Genomic DNA, 23,598 nt, shown 5'->3' on the forward strand with positions numbered 1-23,598 from the left:
TCCCAAGCTTTCCCTAGTGTTCTCAGGTGTCCTGCTCCTGTTCTAAGGCCATCCACCCAAAGGGGTCAGACTCTGGCCTCCAGGCAGGTCTGAGGATTCCTGCGGAGGGGTGCGGGCTCCTTCACATTGTGCTGCCAGGTTCGCTGTGTGGTATTCCATCCCGCCCTGCCCCCACCTTGGCCCTTTTGTCTGGGCTGCGACCCTGGGCTGCCTGGAATCCCTGATCCTGTGCCCTGACATTCCATCTGAACTGGTGAGTGAATGCGGACCCTGGGGCGACCTGCCCTGGAAGAGAGCACAGACCCCCTACACCCACTTCCCTCTGCAGGCTTGTGTCTCCCAAGCTTTCCCTAGTGTTCCCAGGTGTCCTGCTCCTGTTCTAAGGCCATCCACCCAAAGGGGTCAGACTCTGGCCTCCAGGCAGGTCTGAGGATTCCTGCGGAGGGGTGCTGGCTCCTTCAGATTGTGCTCCCTGGTTTGCTGTGTGGTATTCCATCCCGCCCTGCCCCCACCTTGGCCCTTTTGTCTGGGCTGCGACCCTGGGCTGCCTGGAATCCCTGATCCTGTGCCCTGACATTCCATCTGAACTGGTGAGTGAATGCGGACCCTGGGGCGACCTGCCCTGGAAGAGAGCACAGACCCCCTACACCCACTTCCCTCTGCAGGCTTGTGTCTCCCAAGCTTTCCCTAGTGTTCTCAGGTGTCCTGCTCCTGTTCTAAGGCCATCCACCCAAAGGGGTCAGACTCTGGCCTCCAGGCAGGTCTGAGGATTCCTGCGGAGGGGTGCTGGCTCCTTCAGATTGTGCTGCCAGGTTCGCTGTGTGGTATTCCATCCCGCCCTGCCCCCACCTTGGCCCTTTTGTCTGGGCTGCGACCCTGGGCTGCCTGGAATCCCTGATCCTGTGCCCTGACATTCCATCTGAACTGGTGAGTGAATGCGGACCCTGGGGCAACCTGCCCTGGAAGAGAGCACAGACCCCCTATACCCACTTCCCTCTGCAGGCTTGTGTCTCCCAAGCTTTCCCTAGTGTTCTCAGGTGTCCTGCTCCTGTTCTAAGGCCATCCACCCAAAGGGGTCAGACTCTGGCCTCCAGGCAGGTCTGAGGATTCCTGCGGAGGGGTGCGGGCTCCTTCAGATTGTGCTGCCAGGTTCGCTGTGTGGTATTCCATCCCGCCCTGCCCCCACCTTGGCCCTTTTGTCTGGGCTGCGACCCTGGGCTGCCTGGAATCCCTGATCCTGTGCCCTGACATTCCATCTGAACTGGTGAGTGAATGCGGACCCTGGGGCGACCTGCCCTGGAAGAGAGCACAGACCCCCTACACCCACTTCCCTCTGCAGGCTTGTGTCTCCCAAGCTTTCCCTAGTGTTCTCAGGTGTCCTGCTCCTGTTCTAAGGCCATCCACCCAAAGGGGTCAGACTCTGGCCTCCAGGCAGGTCTGAGGATTCCTGCGGAGGGGTGCTGGCTCCTTCAGATTGTGCTGCCAGGTTCGCTGTGTGGTATTGCATCCCGCCCTGCCCCCACCTTGGCCCTTTTGTCTGGGCTGCGACCCTGGGCTGCCTGGAATCCCTGATCCTGTGCCCTGACATTCCATCTGAACTGGTGAGTGAATGCGGACCCTGGGGCAACCTGCCCTGGAAGAGAGCACAGACCCCCTACACCCACTTCCCTCTGCAGGCTTGTGTCTCCCAAGCTTTCCCTAGTGTTCTCAGGTGTCCTGCTCCTGTTCTAAGGCCATCCACCCAAAGGGGTCAGACTCTGGCCTCCAGGCAGGTCTGAGGATTCCTGTGGAGGGCTACTGGCTCCTTCAGATTGTGCTGCCAGGTTCGCTGTGTGGTATTCCATCCCGCCCTGCCCCCACCTTGGCCCTTTTGTCTGGGCTGCGACCCTGGGCTGCCTGGAATCCCTGATCCTGTGCCCTGACATTCCATCTGAACTGGTGAGTGAATGCGGACCCTGGGGCAACCTGCCCTGGAAGAGAGCACAGACCCCCTACCCCCCACTTCCCTCTGCAGGCTTGTGTCTCCCAAGATTTCCCTAGTGTTCTCAGGTGTCCTGCTCCTGTTCTAAGGCCATCCACCCAGAGGGGTCAGACTCTGGCCTCCAGGCAGGTCTGAGGATTCCTGCAAGGGAGTGTGGGCTTCTTCAGATTGTGACGCAAGGAATAGGTCCTCCTCTGGCACTGGGGAGATCCAACCAGTTTCAGTCACAGCAAAGATTGGTCTAGGACACCAAACGCCTCCGGGCTCTTTTGAAGGAAGAGATGGGCAGGCGCCAATGCAGGAGCTCCTCCAACAACATGAAAGGCAACATGACATCACCACAAGCCAGACATCCCGAAACAACAAGAATTGAACACCCTACCCCAGAAGATATAGAAGAAACCGACCTTAAACAGTACTTTATGAAAATAATAGAGGACCTTAAACAGGAGGTAAAAAAACTGCCATAAAGAAATGGAGATGACAAACAAAAAGGTAGAGGAAATAAATAAATCTCTCAAAGATACCCAAGAAAAACAAGAAAAACAAGAAAAAGCAATCAAGCAGGTAAGGGAAACAGTACAAGACCTGATAAATGAAATGGAGGTATTGAGAAAACACAATCTGAGGGACGACTGGAAATGGAAACTCTGAGTAAACGAACAGAAACTTCAGAGACAAGTATTTCCAACCGAATACAAGAGATGGAAGAAAGAATCTCGGACTCTGAAGATACAATAGAGGACATAAACTCACAGATTAAAGAACTAAACAAATCTAACAAATTCTTAACACAAAACATTCAGGAAATCTGGGACACCATAAAAAGACCACACCTAAGAATAATTGGGGTAGAAGAAGGAGAAGAATTACAACTCAAAGGCCCAGAAAACATATTCAACAAAATTATAGAAGAAAACTTCCCCAACCTAAAGAAGGATGTTCCTATGAAGGTACAAGAAGCCTACAGAACACCAAATAGACTGGATCAAAAGAAAGCATCCCCACGCCATATAATAATCAAAACACAAAACATACAGAATAAAGAACAGATATTAAGAGCTGCAAAGGAAAAAGGTCAAGTAACATATAAAGGGAAACCTATCAGAATTACACCTGATTTCTCAATGGAAACCATGAAAGCCAGAAGAGCTTGGATAGATGTGCTACAGACACTAAGGGAACATGGATTCAAGCCTAGACTATTATACCCAGCAAAGCTTGCATTCACCATTGATGGAGAAAACAAGATATTCCAGGACAAAAACAGATTTAAACAATACGCAGCCACAAATCCAGCCTTGCAGAAAGTAATAGAAGGAAAATCACAAACCAAGGAGTCCAACAACGCCCACAATAACTCAGGCATCTAGCGACCCTTCACCAGCACAACTAGAAGAAGGGAAACACACAAACTCTACTACTAAAAATGACTGAAGTTAACAACCACTGGTCATTAATATCACTTAATATCAATGGACTCAATTCACCTATAAAAAGGCACAGGCTAAGAGACTGGATACGAAAACAGAATCCAACATTTTGCTGTTTACAAGAAACACACCTCAAACACAAAGACAGACACCTACTCAGAGTAAAGGGTTGGGAAAAGGTTTATCAAGCAAATGGCCCTAAGAAACAAGCGGGTGTGGCCATACTAATTTCCAACAAAGTTGACTTCAAACTAAAATCAATCAGAAGAGATGGAAAGGGACACTTTATACTCATAACAGGAACAATCCATCAGAATGAAGTCTCAATCCTGAATATCTATGCCCCTAATATAAAAGCTCCCACTTATGTAAAAGAAACACTTCTAGAACTCAAGGCAGCCATCAAACCACACACACTAATAGTTGGAGACTTCAACACTCCTCTCTCACCAATGGACAGGTCAATCAGACAGAAACCTAACAGAGAATTGAAAGACTTAATGGAGGTAATGAACCAAATGGACTTAACAGACATCTATAGAACATTCCACCCAAATAGGAAACAATATACCTTCTTCTCTGCAGCTCATGGAACCTTTTCGAAAATTGACCATATACTTGGTAACAAAGCAAACTTCCACAGTTACAAAAAAATATTAGTAACCACCTGTGTCTTATCGGATCACCATGGATTAAAATTAGAATTCAACAACAATGCTACCCCCAGAAAGCCCACAAACTCATGGAAACTGAACAGTCAACTACTGACCCACACCTGGGTCAAGGAAGAAATAAAGAAAGAAATTAAAGTCTTTCTTGAATTTAATGAAAACAAAGACACAACATACTCAAACCTATGGGACACAATGAAAGCAGTGCTAAGAGGAAAGTTCATAGCACTAAGTGCCCACTTAAAGAAAACGGAGAAAGCACTCATTGGAGACCTAACAACACACCTGAAAGCTCTGGAAAAAAAAGAAGCAGACACACCTAGGAGAAGTAGAAGACTGGAAATAATCAAACTGAGGGCAGAAATCAACAAAATAGAAACACAGAAAACAATCCAAAGAATCAATGAAACAAGAAGCTGGTTCTTGGAGAAAATCAACAAGATTGACAAACCCTTAGCCAAACTAATCAAACGGCAGAGGGAGAACACGCAAATTAATAAGATCAGAAATGAAAAGGGGGACATAACCACAGACACAGAGGAAATTCAGAGAATCATTAGATCTTACTACAAAAGCCTGTATGCCACAAAATTGGAAAATGTAAAAGAAATGGACAGTTTTTTAGATAAATACCATATACCAAAGTTAAACCAGGACCAGGTAAATGCTCTAAATCGTCCTGTTAGTCGCGAAGAATTAGAAACTGTTATCAGAAACCTCCCTACCAAAAAGAGCCCAGGACCAGATGGTTTCAATGCGGAATTCTACCAGAACTTCCAAGAAGACCTAATACCTATACTCCTTAAGGTATTTCATAATATAGAAACACAAGAGTCACTGCCAAATTCCTTCTATGAAGCTACAGTTACCCTGATACCTAAACCACACAAAGACTCAACCAAGAAAGAGAATTACAGGCCAATCTCACTCATGAACATTGACGCAAAAATTCTCAATAAAATACTGGCAAACCGAATCCAAGAACACATTAGAAAAATTATCCATTACGATCAAGTAGGCTTCATCCCAGAGATGCAGGGCTGGTTCAACATACGAAAATCTATCAATGTAATCCATCATATAAATAAACTGAAGGAAAAAAAACCATATGGTCATCTCATTAGATGCTGAAAAAGCATTTGACAAAATTCAGCACCCTTTTATGATAAAGGTCTTGGAGAGATTAGGGATACAAGGGTCATTCCTAATATAATAAAAGCTATTTACAGCAAGCCGACAGCTAACATCAAATTAAACGGAGAGAAACTCAAGGCTATCCCACTAAATTCAGGAACACGACAAGGCTGTCCACTCTCTCCTTATCTCTTCAATATAGTGCTTGAAGTTCTAGCAATAGCAATAAGACAACATAAGGGAATCAAGGGGATTCAATTTGGAAAGGAAGAAGTTAAACTTTCATTATTTGCAGATGATATGATAGTATACATAAGCGACCCCAAAAACTCCACCAAAGAACTCCTACAGCTGATAAACTCCTTCAGTAACGTGGCAGGTTACAAGATCAACTCCAAAAAATCAGTCGCCCTCCTATACACAAAGGATAAGGAAGCAGAGAGGGAAATCAGAGAAGTATCACCTTTCACAATAGCCACAAATAGCATAAGATATCTGGGAGTATCTCTAACCAAGGAAGTGAAGGATTTATTTGACAGGAACTTTAAGTCTTTGAAGAAAGAAATTGAAGAGGATACCAGAAAATGGAAGGATCTCCCCTGCTCATGGATTGGGAGGATCAACATAGTAAAAATGGCAATTCTACCAAAAGCAATCTATAGATTCAATGCAATCCCAATCAAGGTCCCATTAAAATTCTTCACAGAGATTGAGAGGACAATAATCAACTTTATATGGAAAAACAAGAAACCCAGGATAGCCAAAAAAATCTTATACAATAAAGGTTCTTCTGGAGGCATTACCATCCCTGACTTCAAACTCTATTACAAAGCTACAGTATTGAAAACGGCTTGGTATTGGCATAAAAACAGAGAGGTTGACCAATGGAATCGTATAGAAGACCCGGATCTTAAACCACAAACCTATGAACACCTGATTTTTGATAAAGGAGCCAAAAGTACACAATGGAAGAAAGAGGGCATCTTCAACAAATGGTGCTGGCATAACTGGATGTCAACCTGTAGAAGAATGAAAGTAGATCCATATCTATCACCATGCACAAAACTCAAGTCCAAATGGATTAAAGACCTCAATATTAATTTGAACACATTGAGCTTGATAGAGGAGAAAGTGGGAAGTACTCTACAACAAATGGGCACAGGGAACCGTTTCCTACGCATAACCCCAGCTGCACAGACTTTAAGGGCAACATTGAATAAATGGGACCTCCTGAAGTTGAGCAGCTTCTGTAAAGCAAAGGACATTGTCACTAAGACACAAAGGCAGCCTACTGACTGGGAAAAGATCTTCACCAACCCTGCAACTGACAAAGGTCTGATCTCTAAAATATATAAGGAACTCAAGAGACTAGACGGTAAAATGCCAATTAACCCAATTAAAAAATGGGGCACTGAACTGAACAGAGAATTCTCAACAGAAGAAGTTCGAATGGCCAAAAGACACTTAAGGTCATGCTCAACCTCCCTAGCTATCAGGGAAATGCAAATCAAAACAACTTTGAGATATCATCTTACACCTGTCAGATTGGCTAAAATCCAAAACACCAATAATAACCTTTGCTGGAGAGGTTGTGGGGTAAGGGGTACACTCATCCATTGCTGGTGGGAATGCAAACTTGTGCAACCACTTTGGAAAGCAGTGTGGCGGTTTCTCAGGAAATTCGGGATCAACCTACCCCAGGACCCAGCAATTCCACTATTGGGAATCTACCCAAGAGATGCCCAATCATACAACAAAAGCATATGCTCATCTATGTTCATAGCAGCATTATTTGTAATAGCCAGATCCTGGAAACAACCTAGATGCCCTTCAGTGGAAGAATGGATGAAGAAACTGTGGAATATATACATGCTAGAATACTACTCAGCGGTAAAAAACAATGACCTCTTGAATTTTGTATGCAAATGGATGGAAATAGAAAACACTATTCTGAGTGAGGTAACCCAGACCCATAAAGATGAACATGGGATGTACTCACTCATATTTGGTTTCTAGCCATATTTAAAGGACATCGAGCCTATAAATTTGGGATCCTTGAGAAGATAATAAGAAGGTGAACTCCCAAAAAAAGATATAGTAATCCTCCTGGATATTGGAAGTAGACACGATCGCCAGGCAAAATTGGGAACTTGAGGGTTGGGCAAGACTGGGCCAAGGGAAGATGGGGAGAGAAAAGTGTGAAGGGGAGAACGGGGGAGCTCGGAGGAATGGGGTGCTTGGGATATAGGAAGGGTGGATATGGGAGCAGGGAAGCATATATCTTAATTTAAGGAGCTACCTGAGGGTTGTCAAGAGACTTGACCCTAGAGGGGTTCCCAGGTTTCCAGGGAGATGCCCCCAGTTAGTTCCTTGGGCAGCTGAGGAGAGGGAGCCTGAAAAGGCCAGTTCTTATAGCCATACTGATGAATTTTTTGCATATCACCATAGAACCTCCACCTGACGATAGATGAAGAAAATGACAGAGCCCCACATTGGAGCACCGGACTGAGCTCCCAAGGTCCTGATGAGGAGCAGGAGAGAGAACATGAGAAAGAAAGTCAGGACCGTGAGGGAACCTCCAGCTGGCGACAGATGGGGAAGGTGACTGAGCCCCACATTGGAGCACTGGACTGAGCGCCCAAGGTCCTGATGAGGAGCAGAAGGAGCGAGAACTTGAGGGAGAAAGTCAGGAACGAGAGGGGTGCGTTCACTCATGGAGACGGTGGGACAGAACTAATGGGAGATCACCAAGTCCAGTTGGAATGGGACTGATGGATCATGCGACCAAACCCGTCTCTCTGAATGTGGCCAACAGCGGGGGGCTGACTGAGAAGCAAAGGACAATGGCTCTGGGCTCTGATTCTTCTGCATGGACGGGCTCTGTGGGAGCCTTCTCAGCTTGATCGATCACCTTCCTGAACCTGGGGGGAGTTGGGAGGACATTGGTCTTAGCATAGACTGGGGAACCCTGATGGCTCCTTGGCCTTGAAAAGGAGGGAGGGGAAGTATGGGTGGAGGGGAGGGGAGGGAAGGGGGAGAAGGAGGGGAGGGAAGGGGGAGGAGGAGGGGAGGGAGGGGGGAGGAGGAGGGAAGGAGATGGAAATTTTTAAATATAAAAAAAAATAAACCATGAAAAAATAAAAAAAAAATATATATAAAAAAAATAAAACCATATATAAAGAGAAAAAAAAAATAAAAATAAAACCATATATAAAGAGAAAAAAAAAAAAAGAAATAATGAGTAAAATGGTCAGGAGGAAAAAAGTGAAAGAAGGGCTGAAGAGACAGACCAGCAATTAAGAGCTTTGGCATCTCATCCAGAGGGCCCAGGGTCAGTCCCCAGTACCCACATGATGGCTCACAAACTTCTTTAACTCCACTTCCAAAGGACCTGATTCCCTCTTCTGGACTCCACAGGACACCAGGCACTCACATACATTCAGGCAAAATGCCCATACGCATAACTGTTTTAAAGTTGATAGGAATGTTGGGGAGGACAGTAGCAAACCTACATAGACTTAAATGTTATAGATCTTACCAAGCAGTAAAAGAAATGAAAATGGAAAAGTAGATAGGGGTTAGGCTCATCAGGGAAGAATAGGTGTTATTTTAAGGTTTTGTATATTATTGTTGGGAACTGTTCTGTAAAAGAAGAAGCTGTGTTCTATAGAACTTCAGGGTTCTATAGGGAGCAATAGAGTTGTTTACAAGAACAGAAGGGGTTAAAGGAGAAGCAAGCAAATAACCTTTTGAGACACTAGGAGTACATTCAACCCAAGCAACTAAATTCTTGTTTATATTTATAAAATATTTAGAGTCAAGTGTCAGATGCTAGGGATATATACATAGACATAATGAGTCCTGATGGAGGGCAGACAGGAGTTAATCTGAGAGAGGTGATGGTAAAAGTAAGGGGAAACTGTTTCAGATTGAAGAGACAGCATGTACAAAGTTATAAAAAGTTAGCTTTTATTGCTTTGCTTCCTGTTGTGCTAGGAAATGAATCCAGGTCTCCACAGAGCAATCAGCCACTTGTAGCACTGAGCTAAACCCACAGCCTCTGAAAATTCCTTTGTGATAGGAATACAGAGTGTGGAGGAACAGTGGTGAGGAATGAAGTAAATACAAGGTCCAGTGTTAGGTCACATAGAGTCCTTGTAAGCCATACCGAGAGAGCTAAGATAGGAAGCCCCTGCAGAGTTGCACCTTAAAAAGAAAACACTCAATAATTAAAGAAGGAATGGACATTTCTTTGTGTGGTCTACAGTAATTCTTAAAAGAATCAAAAAAATGAACGGACAGACATTACTGGGCCTCGACGGAAGGCAAACATCAGTCCAAAATTAATGTAATGTAAGGAGGAGATGTTGATAACTTACATTAATAGTAAGCTATTGGAATTATCAAAAGCAGGATGGATTTCAGAATGACTGGAGAGGTAAAAAGTCTAGAACTTGTTATATAAATACAGAAAATCAGAGAAGAATAAATATGAATTGAAAGTGTTCATTTGTGTAGCTGGGAGTATCATGTGCCATTTAATGATAGAGGTGCAGAAGGAATCATAAACATAGATGACACAGTAGGAGGAGCCAGCTGATCAACTTTAGCTATGTTTAGTCTACAGTGCATGGAAACATGTGGGACTGTCAGAAGACATTAGAAACTGATGAGATGGGACAAAGATATATTATCAAGAGAAGAGGACCCAGAATATAACTCTGAGAAAATTCAGGACTAGATAGATAGAAAAGTCTGGGGGAAAGGATAAGTTCTTGTCTTATAGCTTATATTTTCTTTCTAGCACAGGAAGTAGGGTCATCATGTGAAACTGAAGGAAGACTGAAGAAGGTAGGGAATACGACCAATTATTCGGAGCAAGACAAGTGGTAGGCTATGGACAGAATTCCCAGCAATACCAATAGTTCAAGGGAAAAGGAAGAAAAGAAAGTCCAGAATAAGGTAAAAAATTACTTAAAACAGGTTGAAGGAGATATACAAAAGCATAACATGGATGCTGTGGAAATTCACTTTCTAGAAAGATAAATGACAAGTTGATCTAAAAGATCTGCTAATATACTGGTTATAAAATATCTATTAATACTGACAAAACCAAGGTCTCTGGAAACTAAGCAAGAATATTTTCAGAGTATTAAACCAGGCTCTAAAGGACTGGAGAATTAATCGACTATGAAGAGACAGAAATATCAATGTGAAAAGAAGCCACAAATGACAGCCAGATGGAGATTAACATGGTAGATAAATAAACTGGATTGGGGGAAGTCTTAATATTTCAAAACAGATTGTTTGTAAAGAAGAATATAGGATGAAGCACCAACAGGGAAATTTGTATTGAATAGACAAGAAAAAAGAAAGCAAGGATGGGTAAGAATGCTGGGGGTGGGAAGTGTTGGAAAATTGAAAAAAAAACATCAGAATATTATAATAATCAGGTATGAATTATCAGTCCAAATTTTAGGTTGGAAACAGGGCACAGCTGAACAAAATTGAGTACTTTGTTATACTGGCTGTGAATAAAGAAAATACTGACTAAAGATAAGAACAAAGACTAACAAACCAGAAGTTGAGTTGGGAACCATGGTTGTTCAATGCCACCACTCTGCTCATCATGTGCTTTTCCCTTAAAATATCTTTTAGTAGGTATATAATAAGAAAGTGTAGACTACATGATTGATCTAGAACTGTAATACTCTGGTAGACACAGCAGAAGTATGAGGCAGCAGTAATTGGAATAGTTAGATCATCAAAATATTGAGATGATCTTTAGGTAGAAAGAGCAGACTTACAGAAATTAGAGACAACTTTAAAAAGAAGAAAAAGAAAGCTGAGATGCATTGTTAGCGGAACACAACAATACCTATAAGGTCCAAAATTTAACCCTTGGTGTGTGTGGTGGTTTGAATGAGAAGGCCCCCAGAGGCCTTATTTAAATGCTTAGTCTCCATTAGTGGAAACATTTGGGAAGGATTAAGAGGTATGGCTTTTGTGAAGGAAGTGTGTCAGTGGAAGTAGCAAAAGTCCACGTTATTCTCGGCTAGTTCTCTCTCTTTCTGCCATCTATCTGTTGATAAAGATGTATGCTCTCAGCTAATGCTCCAGCATCATGCCTGACTGCCTGCTGTCATGCTCCCTACTGTGATGCTCATGAACTCTAACCTTCTGGAAGTGTAAGCCCCAAATTAAATGATTTCTTTTATAAGCTGCCTTGGTCATGGTGTTTGGTCATAAAAGCAAAAGGAAAGGTAACTAGAATAGGGTACCAAACATAGAGGTACAGAGAAAGGGTTCTAGAGTGATGATATTAAAAAAAAATTAAGGTTAAAAATAGATTAAATCCATACCAATGCTGAAATCTAGTTTGATGACAGAATTTGGGGAAGAGAAAGAAGGCTGTGAATTGAACTTTAAAGTCATAAACTGTGAATTAGAACAAAGAGAAGATCAGCACAGCTAGAAGGTTTAAACCTCAAAGGAAAACATACCTTCTCATGGCGGATGAAGAATAATGGTTGAAGCCCAATTTCTGTATCTAGGTTTTTATTATTCAGGCTACACTTTATAAAACATTTGCAAGAGACACTGAGAAGCAAAGACTATCTATATGATCACACAGAGTGTCAAATATAAGGCATTTTAGAAAACATGTTCATTTTCCATTCAGAATCAACCTGAAAGTCAAATGACTAGGAATATAATATCTTAAGAAGCTTTACAGCAGGACAACATCATATTGAGGAGTGATGTTGGAGAGTGAAAATTCACATCAAGATGTCTACTCTCACAAACAAGGATGATGGTTAATATTTTCAAAAGAAACAAAGAAGGTAAAAATATTGACCTTTTCTGGGAGAGGTGAAAGGACGGGAGAATGACAAAAGAAGCCAGCTTTGTGTCCATCATATAAAGATTATTCACAGATAGTAGACTCGGATAGTTGTCCTTTGAGAAAGGCTCCCTGTGGTTTTGAATCAAAATGGCCCCCACAGGCTCACAGGCATTATTTGAAAGGATTAGGATGTGTGGACTTTGTTGGACTGCCTGTTGGAGGAAGTGTGTCACTTGGGGTAGGCTTTAAGATTTCGGAAGCCCAAGCCAGAGTCAGTGGCTCACTCCCTTTTCTTGCTGCCTGCTGATTCCAATATAGAACTCTCAGCTACCTCTCCAGCACTATGTCTGCCTGTGTGCCACCATGCTTCTCACCAGGATAATGGACGAAACCTCTGAAGTATAAGCCAATTCCAATTAAATGTTTTTCCTTTAGAAGGATTGCTATGGTTGTGGTGTCTCTTAACAGCAATAGAAACCCTAAGACAGTCTGACTATGTATCCTTGGCTGTCCTGGAACTCTTGATAAGGAACAAGCTCGCAGTGATTTGCCTGCCTTTAGTTCCCAAGTGCTGAGATTAAACACATGTACTACCACACACCCCCAAAGACTTGGATTTCTAAATGTTTAGAGTATTCAGCTCAGTGTTTTGCATAATGTATATACTTTCACATTAAAAAAATTGTAGACATACTCCCCAGTGAGGCAATGGTCAGAAGCAAATGAACTATGAGGGATGCAGGCCTAACAGTCTAAAACAGAAAATATAAATGCATAGGAGGTTATGAAAAGAAAGGAATACCAGCACAACATAGAAAACGTGGTTAAAAGGAAAGTAACAGTAACCAGGGGAATAACATGTCATGAAATTTTAAAGTTTCCAGAAATAAGGCATATCAAATAGTATTTTATAATCTTCTGAGATCATCTTTCATTTGTTTATTATTAACAGTAATTTTGAAACACAACTGACCCAAATTTATTATGTACTTTTTGAACCCTAACACAAAGTCCCCAAATCTTTCCCCCTAATCAGACCTTTAATATAACATTTCTTTTTTTCCAGTTTATTTATTTTTTATTAAAAATTGCCATCTCCTCCGCTCCTCCTTCCCCTTCCCTCCCCTCCCCTCCACCCACATCCCCACTCCCTCCCTCTTGAGGCCAAACAGCCATCAGGGTTCTCTACACTATGTTGAGTCCAAGGTCCTCCCAACTCCCCCCATTAATATAACATTTCTATTGCTGGGAGTAATACATACCTTGAACCACCACATCTGGCTTTGGCACAGTAGAAAACCTACGATTCAGGGGATCAATTTCTCCAGGAGCTAAAAATCCCTGAAAAAAATGCACAAAAACAAAATTAATAAGCCTCAAAAATAAAGCTAAGGCAATGGAGAGATAGCTCAGAAGTTAAATGGAAAGGGAAAAGGGGGTCTATACAAAGGGAGACAAAAGATGAAGGGATAAATAATATTAAGGATGTTTGAAAAGGCCACAGGAACATTTCATGCTTACTTAAACATACATATATGTGTGTGTGTGAGAGAGGATATATGTGTGTGTGTATGTGCGCACGCACGTGCACACATATGTGTGTACACACACACACACACACACACACACTATTGCCATCTCCCTTGGTTGCCTCTTAGAACTTGAAGGTAAGACCCAATAGCTGAAGATACCATACAATCAGGAATGAACTGAGCTGGAACTGACCTGAAAGCTTCCTACCTAATGATTAGATCTCTAAATGACCAAAAGTGCTATGCAAGCTGCCAAGGAATAAAAGCAATCAATAGTCCTGACCAGCTGTGAAACCTATGAACCACAATGACTCCAGGGTCCAATAGTGGTACTTATCTCATGGAAGCAAACAACAGATGTCTAACTAGACTTAAGGCCAACTCAGTATGAAGAAACGAATGCCTGATAGTGGAAACCCTTGGCTGTTGAGGTCTTGAAACTTAGAGGAGAACTTATTACTACCACTTTCTGAACCAGTGTAATTCCTAACTGAATTCTAAATGTCCATTCTTATACTCACAGGTATGTGTAGCTATCACCCCTCATCAAAGAAGCTTTTTGCAGCAGAGATTGATAAAAAAAATACCACAAGTGGTTAAAATGCAGAGAACAAATGCCTTTGAGGTACCCAACCCTATCAATACATCTACAATGCCCCGACATCTACAGTTCAGGGAACATAACAAAAAAGCAAATGGGAGGATTTGAAGAGCCAGAGAAGCAGAACATCTGCTGTGATGCACTGTACTTTCTGTATGTGGCAGGGAAGCTTCACCCATGAAATTTTAAATATGGTCACCTAAACAAGACCGGCACAATGATACTATCAGTAGGCATACTAACATGAATGGGGAAAAAAATCTCAGAAGACCTAGACAAAGAGCTACAGACAATTAATGGATGCTGAGACAGGGAGAATCAGTTTTTTCCAGGAATGAGACCCTGACAGGCCCAAGTGGTCAGTCCTAAATACATGTACAAACAACACTAAATGGACTAGGCAGGCTGTGTGTATGGAAGGAAGCAATAGGTGAAGATAATATAAATAGAACACTCATGCATGAAATTATCAAAATAAATTAAACTAAAAATTATAATAAACATTGTTTGCTTATTTGTCCCTGTATTTGCTGTGCTTTTTGGCTAGCAGAAATCTTTTTACTTAGTTCCCATATGTTGTGAAATAGGATGAACTCACCCATTTTTCTTTAATAATACCGAATCCTTCCTGTTTTCGCTCAATTTAATTTATTGTTGGATGAGAAAGCTGCTAGGACGATTGCTTTAAAGCATTATGCTCATTACTAGCTCCAAGCTCATGTCAATTAAAGATTATCAAACAGCCATGGCCACAGAAAACAAAACCAAGAATACAGCTGCAGAAAATAAACGGCCATGTAAACAGGGGGAAATCTTACTTAGAAATTCCAGGTAAGTTCCAAACAAGGTTTTCCAGAAACCTGGGCCTATAATATCAAAACAACCATGCAAGGTGTGATAGCACACACCTGTAATCCCAGAACTCAGGAAACAAACACAGAAGGATCCCTGCAAGTTCAAGGCCAGCTTGATCTATGGGGAAAGTTACTGTTACATAGCAAGACTGTGTCCTTTTTTTTTTAATAGCCTATAATGTGGGAAATAGGATTTTCAGGAAGTACTGGAAAACTTTTTAGAAGTTTTTTCTATGTAGGCTCTAAATGCCCCCCAAAGAAACTGAATACAAAATTGTACCTCATCAATTCTGTTAAGAGCCGTCTTAACAGAATGTGGTATAAAGAACATTTAGAGAGCTCCTTACCAAAAAGTAAAACCAGAAATATTAACAAAACAGAAAGAGCACATTGTTATTATCAAGCACTAGCCAAAGTGCCCAAAGTAATCAGCTAATTCAGTTGAGGAATGAAACCTCATGTTGCTTAGAAAGGTTGGCATTTAATCCATTAGCAATAATCATTAAGCATAACTGCATTCATTAGTCACCAGGCAAGGCACTGAGGGGAATTTTGAAAGGGAAAGATCCACAACGTTATTCCTGAACAACACCAAGTACAAAACAGGGAACTGTGGGCAGCAGGGTGGACACAGCTGCCAGGGAGCAAGAGATTTTTGTCAAGCGCTGGCCATAACCCTCATGCCGAAGACTTGGAAGAAAAGTTGTAATTAAATCAAAGTACAAAAGGAAGAAGATATCGTTTGAATTTAGTGAGTTCATTGCAAATCTGATCATATGACGACTAAGGCAAATCAATAAATAAAAGGTGAGATAGCTTTGAAATTTTACCTCTGCCATCAAGCTTCCTAAAATGTATAGAGACTGACCCCACATGTGAGGCAATTTTCCCATGGGGACTCGATCCACAGTATGAGGATTTTGATATTCTTCATCAACCTAAATGAAGCGATAAAGAGGTCAAATGAGAGGGAATAATAGAAAGTTTAAGATACTAGATAATGAAAGACAGTTTAGATTAGGATTTATAGTTCAGAGGCAATGGATTGAAAAGTGAAGTAGGGCAGTGCTCAAGCTGTGGTGTGTGACCAAATCACCCAAGGATCTTGTGCAAATGCAGACTGTATCGGTGTGTTGGGGGTGGCTACAGCATATTCTTTTTTTTTGGTTTTTTTTGAGACAGGGTTTCCCTGTAGTTTCTAGAGCCTGTCCTGGGACTAGCTCTTGTAGACCAGGCTGGCCTCAAACTCAGAGATCCGCCTGCCTCTGCCTCCCGAGTGCTGGGATTAAAGGCGTGCGCCACCACCACCCGGCTTAAAGCATATTCTTAATTCTCAGGTGACACTGCTGATGCCACTAGGAACTTATTCTCCAAATCCCCACCAGAAGGAAAAACTGTATCTCTACCATGTCTAATTCTCCTTCACAATGGTAAACAAAAACAATACTTGCTTCATTTTTCCAAGTCTGATCTACTCAAACAGTCCCTGATTACTGGTTTCAGAGGATACCAAGTCCTGAGAGCTGGCACGGGACATCAGTCTCGTTCCATCTACTGATCTGTACATTACTCTCAGAACTGAGATTTGCTTTCATTCATATCTCACTATAAAATAGTCAAATAATTGAGACTGCTTTAATTTATTTCTGAAGGAATTAAATCGCAATAACAAATTGTTAGAATATTAAGATCACTGGATACAAAAATTACAAAACTATTTGACTCAAACAACTATTGACTCAGTATCCCTGAAATACGGTTCCTCTCCTGTCAATGGGCCAGTACTATCCAACTCACCTTGTCAGGGGGAACACTATACAGCTCTGGAAGAAGTGGGACTCCATTTTTGCCCTTGATGAGAACTGCATCAAGAGCCTCTCTATATTCTTGGACCTGCAGAATAAAAGAAAGGAAAAAAACCAAACTTTTAAGAGACTTTCTGCAGAAACATAGCAGAAAGACACAGCCAAAGAAAGCACTACTACAAAGGAGCTTATTTAACCAAGTAAAAGGGAGAGGAAAGGGGCAATGGTACCGTGTCAACTTGACACAAGCTATAATCCTCTGAGAGGACAGAGCCTCACTGAGAAAATGCCTTCATAAGAACTGACTGCAGGCAAGCCTGGAGACCTTTTCTTAACTAGTGATTGATAGGAAAAAGCCAAGCCCATTGTGGGTGGAGCCAACCATGGGCTGGTGGTTCCAGGCTGAATAAGAAAACAGGCTGAGCAAGCCATGGGGAGCAAGCCAGTAAGAAGCCCCTCTCCATGGCCTCTGCTCTTGCCTCCTGGTTCCTGTCCTGTTTGAATTCCTGCCACCTTAGTTTCCCTTAATGGATTGTGATTCAGGATATATAAGTCAAATAAACCCTTTTCTCCCCAAACTGCCTTTTGGTCACGGTGTTTTGTCACAGCAGTAGAAACCCTAACTAATGCAGGTTTATTACATGTTTTTTAAAGGTCAAATATCATGACTTTTTGTATACTTTAACACATTTAATTTTGTTTCATTCTAGTAGGTATGTGTAACTGAAGCCCTTTAACATAGGGATTAAGTTCTAAGAGGTTCTGAACTTGTTTATTAAGCAAATACCTGATTTAGTGTAGTTTACTCTGACTCAGTCTGTCTTCAAGGGCCTAAGTGATCTGCTATCTATTACCTTAAGTGTACCTTCTTGACCCAGCTCTTTCTTGTTTAACATTTATTTTTTAAGAGGCTATCAACTTAAGAGTGTGTGGGTGGGGGGGGTGAAGTTTGAGAGAAGGAAGCTGGGAATATCTGGACAGAGGAAAGGAAGAGGGAAATGATGCAATTCTATTTCAATTAAAATATATTTTAAAATTATTTTTTGTTGTTTTGTTTGTTTGAAAATAGGGTCTCACTATGTAGCTCTTGCTACCCTGGAACTCACTATGTTAACTAGGCTGGGCTTAAACTCACAGAGATCCATCTGCTTCTGCCTCCCAAGTGTTGGTATTAAAGGTGTGTGCCACTATGACTGACAAAAAAGTTTTATTTTTAAAAATTATATGTATGCATATGTGTCAGTGTGGGGGTATATAATCATGTGTGCTGGTACCCTTGAAAGCCAGATGTGTCAGATCTCCTGAAGCTGGAGTTGTGAGCCACATGACAAGAACGTAAAGAATCAAACTTGGATTTTCTGGAAGAACATTATGTGCTCTTAATCATTGAGCCATCTCTCTAGTCCTTGATTTGGCTTTTATTTTATTTAAGTTTACTTTTATTGATGTGTGTGTGTGTGTGTGTGTGTGTGTGTGTGTGTGTGTGTGTGTGTGGGCGCACGCGCGCGTGCATGTGCCTACAGAAGAGGGGTTAGCACCTCCTGGAACTGGAGTTACAGGTGGTTGTGAACTGGGATCTAACTTTGGTCTTCTGCAAAAGTAGCATATGTTTTTAACCACTGAGAAATCTCTCCAGCCCTTTAAATAGGCTTTTAAATCGACGATTTTATTAATTGCTTTTAGTTAGTATATAAAATAATGGATTTTATTATGACATTTCCATACATGTCTATCATTGTACTTTGCTCGTATACACCTTCCCATTAATTACCCTTGTCATCACTCCTCTCTAGGTTTGGCTGCTATTATGGTCAGATTTATGTTATTTACTTAATGATTTGCTGAAACACAGTAATTCATAAACTATAAAAAAGGAAAGAGTCAGAATGCAGCTCAGTGGGCCTAGCATATACAAGGCCCTGGGCTCATAAGAAGAAGAAGGAAAAAACCCCCCAAATTTATGGGGGAATACATAGTTCTTTAACGTAATAGCTTCATCCCAGCTGCTTTGTGGTATAATTAGGATACTGTTAAAATTCACAAAGTTTTCAAATGTGTTTAATAGATTAGGGTACAATTAAAGTGCTGTGGAGGGTTCCTGCAGGCTTATAGCAGGCCGTGGAAAATGATCAAGGTGAGATAAGACTGAAACTTTGATCAGCTGGATTTTGGTAACCAATGCTGGGCCAGAACTTCTAGAGTCTGACATCAGCTCATTTATTTTTGCTATATTTAAGCACAACACAATTTAGGAAAAAAAGTATTCAAATAACAATTAACTCAATCCCATGAGCACAACAAAGCTTAAGGTGCTCGCTTCGGCAGCACATATACAACAAAGCTTAAGACATGTCTGCATTGAAACTTTTTACAAAGTACATACAGTTTCATGAGTAAGATGGGTTCTTGTTGACTTAGAAAACAATGGTCAAGATAAGGGTGTAAGAAGAATGACTGATGTAAATACAATGCCTGGCCCTAAGAAAAAAATAGAAGTTATTTAGGCTACTATAAGGTACAAATGATGAGTTTTATGGTTTAGAAGTAATGCTCAAGGTGTCAGGGGAAATAATCCGGGATAAATATAATATTCTGGGTGAAATGGGTGGAGGCTGGCTCAACAGATAGCAAATGATTACCAGGCTGCAAACTATATTTCTCCCAGCATTCTGGGAGAACAGACAAAGATTTTCCTTCTTTGGAGAGATTAGATGTGTGCTTAACTTTTCTTGGCTTCTCCAGTGCTTATCTGTGTGCAGGACTTTTTTTTTTCACTCTACAGAGTATAACATGAATTTCATGTTTGCTTATGTGCAATTTCTTCCTGAGAACACAACTGTGCTGCACTAAGCTATTTAAAACTACACAGACATGTACTTACCAAACAAGGCCAAGGAACCACATCAGTCTACATCTGTTGTTGTAGTGTTCCATAGTGTATATGACCTTTCTTTAAGCACATCATAACTTATAAGCTATGAACACCTAACAGCTGCTCGGGTTGCAAAATGGATGCCTTCCTCTTTCTTTAACTGCCCCCATTCCTCTCAGCCCGTTCTAAAGTTTCCTCTGTATTTTGTTTTTCCCCTCTGATTTCTATCATTTATTTTATTTTTCTATTGTTTTCTTCCTCTTACATACAGGCTAGTGGGCAGAAGTACCAGCCAGGTGAACTGGCATAAAGAAGGTCAAATACTTCTACAAGCAAAATTCAGGCTCTTTTCAAAGTTTAACTATCAGACCTATTGTAGCACTTATATATTTGACCATTTAACATGTTGGAAATTGTGCCATTGTTTTTTTTCCGACTAGCTTCCTATCATTTTGTTATGTACAAACATACATTTCCTTATTATTGAGACACGCTCTTACTATATGGTTTTGGCTGGCCTAGAACTCACTGTGTAGAGCAGGTTACTCAAACTATTGGTGTATTATTTGTGTTTTAATAAATAAAGCTTGCCTGAAGATCAGAGTGCAAAGCAGCCATAGGAGTCCGCCATACAGGCCAGGGAGTGGTGGCACACACCTTCAATCCCAGCAGTCACACTAGTTAGCCACAGAGGCCAGACAGTTGTGGCACACACCTTTAATGGCAGAAGCCACACTAGTTAGCCATAGAAGCCGGGCAGTGGTGGTGCACACCTTTAATCCCAGCCCTAGAGAGGAATATAAGACGGGAGGAGACAACTCTCAGACACACAGTCTCAGTCTGAGGATTTGTGGAGGCAGGATTTCTGTCTGAGGTAGAGGTAAGAGTCAGTGGCTGGAAACTTTGCTTTTCTGATCTTCAGCTTGAACCCCAATATGTGTCTCTGGGCTTTTATTAGTCGTGCTACATCAAACTCACAGAAATCCTCCTTCCTCTTTCTCTGGAGTTCTGGGATTAAAGGTGTGCAGCACTATACAAAGCCATACATACAGTTTTAGTACTGTGCTCCTCACCCCATTTTTCTGTTCTATAGTTTTTAAATTTCTTGACTATGCATTTCATGGTGATTTTTTCAAAGGGATGCTATCTCATTATAATGGAACTGACTGGCTTTTGAATTTACAGCATACCTTTATTGTGAACTTTCAAAGAAATTTTGGAGTATTTTTTAAAAGATTATTTTTTTATTTTATGTGCTGAGTATTTCACCTGCATATATGTATGTGAACAACATAGGTACCTGTTACCCATAAAGCTTAGAAAGCGGCTTTGGAGCCCCTGGAACTGGAATTACAGATGTTTGTGAGCTGTCATGTGCACGCTGGGAACTGAGCCTGCATCCTGTGGATGAGCAAAAGGTGCTGTTAACCATGGAACCATCTCTCTATCACCCAAGGATACCTCTTTTAAAAATATTATTTGAGATGGTCCTGCTATTTAGCGTAGACTGGTCTCAAACTCTTGATCTGCCTGCCCTAGCCTGATTCCTGGGATTACAAAGATGTGTCACTGCAGCAAAAATTCCTTTTTAGAAATATAGAAAATTGTGGGGTATACTGTTATACTTCAACTCATGTATATGGTGTGTAATGATGAGATTGAAGTAATTAATATTTTAACATCCTTAACTTGACAATCTTCTTTAAAGAAAGAAAATAATCTTACCTACAGAGACAATGAAACCGAAGAAGTCACTGACAACACTTGGATGGTCAGGATTGAAGATAGAGCCATTAACTGAAAGAAGATACAATAAGAGCAGCTTGCTTAGAGCTCTTCTCCCAGCTCATTACCTGTTCTGCGTTTCCACTGAAGACACCATCAAGGATAAAGTATGTCCAGAATAATGGCCATTCACACTCAATGTTTTCAAATAACTTTAGCTCAGCTGGTTCATAGTATAGACGATTTGGATCCTAGACAAAAATAGAATAAAGTCTGTCCTGTCGCTCAGAGATTGGATGTATATCCTTAGTTTAGCGGTACTACAGTAGGAGTTTTACTAGACCATCTGTTTTAAAGATGGCATCAGGGAAGCAAGTGCTCTATGAAAACGTCCAATGACTAGTCTTGAAATAATAAGGAATCACAAGAGATATATGAAAATGTGTGTTACTTTTCTTGTCCCATGATAAACTAATCTGACAAAATCAACTCAAGTGAAGTAAGAGTTTACTTTGGCTCACAGCTCAAGGGTACAATTCATCATGAAGGACAGAGAAGGTGGCAGAAGCTTCAGCAGCTGATCACAACTGCTTCTACAGTCAGGAAGAGTACAATAAATGCTGGAATGCAGCTAGCTTTTCCTTTCCATGCAGCCCAGGCCCTAAACCCAGGAAATACTGCCACTCACTTTTAGGGTAGATCTTCCTACTTTAATTAACCTAATAATACCCTCACAGGCATACCCAAAGGCTCGTCTCCTTGATTCCATCAAGCTGACAATATTAACCATCAGTGTAGGATTGCTTTGTAATCAACCTGAGAGAGGCAACACTAGGCACAGATGGCCTTTGTGGGAAAGAATGAATGGCCTGTACAAGAAGGGAATCCTGGCAAGTCTTCAGAATGAGGGGAGCCAAAGACAGAGAGCCAAGAACCATGAGAGTGCAGTACTGTGGAAATCCAAATAGGGAAAACTTCAAGAAAGGAGCAAAAGTCAAACTCAGGGCTGAAGAAGAAAGTAGAAGTGAGGAAGCAGACAAGACTTTACATTTAATTTAAAAAGAACATAGTTCCTCTCTTCTGTGTGGCACTGGAACTGGAACACAGGGCATTGAGCATGCTACACAAACGCTCATAATAGTTCTTGAAAAGCTCACCCAAGCCATATTTTTTTTCTCAAGGAGACTTTTGACTAGTAGAACTAAAGGAATTTATATTTTCACAAACAAGTTCTGTTCATAACTAACCAAATACAAACTACTAATCTTGGAACAGTTTAGGTTTGGTGTCCTTAAGGCTTGATGTGCTGAAATTTCATCCATATTGTGAAGTATTAGTGGGGAGAAATGGAATGAACTACAGTACTTAGAGGTGGAGCTTACAGGACAGATCAGGATAAGGCCATTAGGTGGAAACTGAATCTCTCTGGCTTTGTCAAAAGGAAAGAGACCAGAAGAGATTGGGGCACACCAGTACTCCCTGGATCACAACTTGGGACTCTGTCAGCAGATGTGGACCTTTTGATTCTGAGCCTACGGAACTGTGAGCCCAAGTGCACCCATTTTACAACTCAATCTGCAGTACTGTATCCTTGACAACAAAAAATGGACTACGACAGGTAGACAAAAAGATATACTGATGGAAAGTGCCTTTCCTTTGGATTGATTAAATATTTTGGGGGGCACATTTGGATATTATGTAAATAATATTTGTATTTAAAACTGTTCATAGATTTTAGCATCTATCGGTAGTTCTTTCCTTAAACTAATCAACTGAAAGAAAGGAAAAACTGCCTTTATTTTATTATATTTACTTTTGAACATATTATTATTATTTTTTATTTATACCAATGTCAAAACTTGGCACCAAAGTCCAATATCACTTATTATTCCTTTTAATGATCTGCAAAAATTCTATCAGTGAGGTAACTTATCTCTGAATGAGGCTACAAAGAAGAGGGACAATTCTGCCCAATTTCCCTGTGGTGAAAGGAAACCTACCTCTTTTTTTTTGAGGCTTATTTATTATGTATAGAGTTCTTCCTGCATGTATACTTGCCGCCAGAAGAGGGCACCAGATCTCATTATAGATGGTTGTGAACCACCATGTAGGTACTAGGAATTGAACTTTTGACTTCTGTAAG

General features: G+C 41.3%; 1 protein-coding gene across 5 annotated transcripts in view; it reads right to left on the bottom strand.

Moving 5' to 3' along the window:
• Phka1 (phosphorylase kinase regulatory subunit alpha 1) overlaps positions 1-23,598 on the bottom strand; it is a 148,372-nt gene that overhangs the window by 81,041 nt on the left and 43,733 nt on the right. For all 5 annotated transcript variants that reach the window (XR_005283834.1, XM_038316258.2, XM_038316257.2 and 2 more), the window contains exons 10-13: positions 21,584-21,706; positions 16,851-16,946; positions 15,884-15,991; positions 13,329-13,407 (exon numbers count right to left, since the gene is read on the bottom strand). Coding sequence is in view for 4 of the 5 variants with exons in the window: in XM_038316258.2 (XP_038172186.1) it covers positions 13,329-13,407; positions 15,884-15,991; positions 16,851-16,946; positions 21,584-21,706 (406 nt within the window). In the remaining variant the exon portion in view is untranslated. The remainder of the gene's footprint in view (positions 1-13,328; positions 13,408-15,883; positions 15,992-16,850; positions 16,947-21,583; positions 21,707-23,598) is intronic.

The sequence above is a fragment of the Arvicola amphibius genome, chromosome X, assembly GCF_903992535.2.
Source record: "Arvicola amphibius chromosome X, mArvAmp1.2, whole genome shotgun sequence".
In the NCBI taxonomy this organism is placed as follows: Eukaryota; Metazoa; Chordata; class Mammalia; order Rodentia; family Cricetidae; genus Arvicola; species Arvicola amphibius.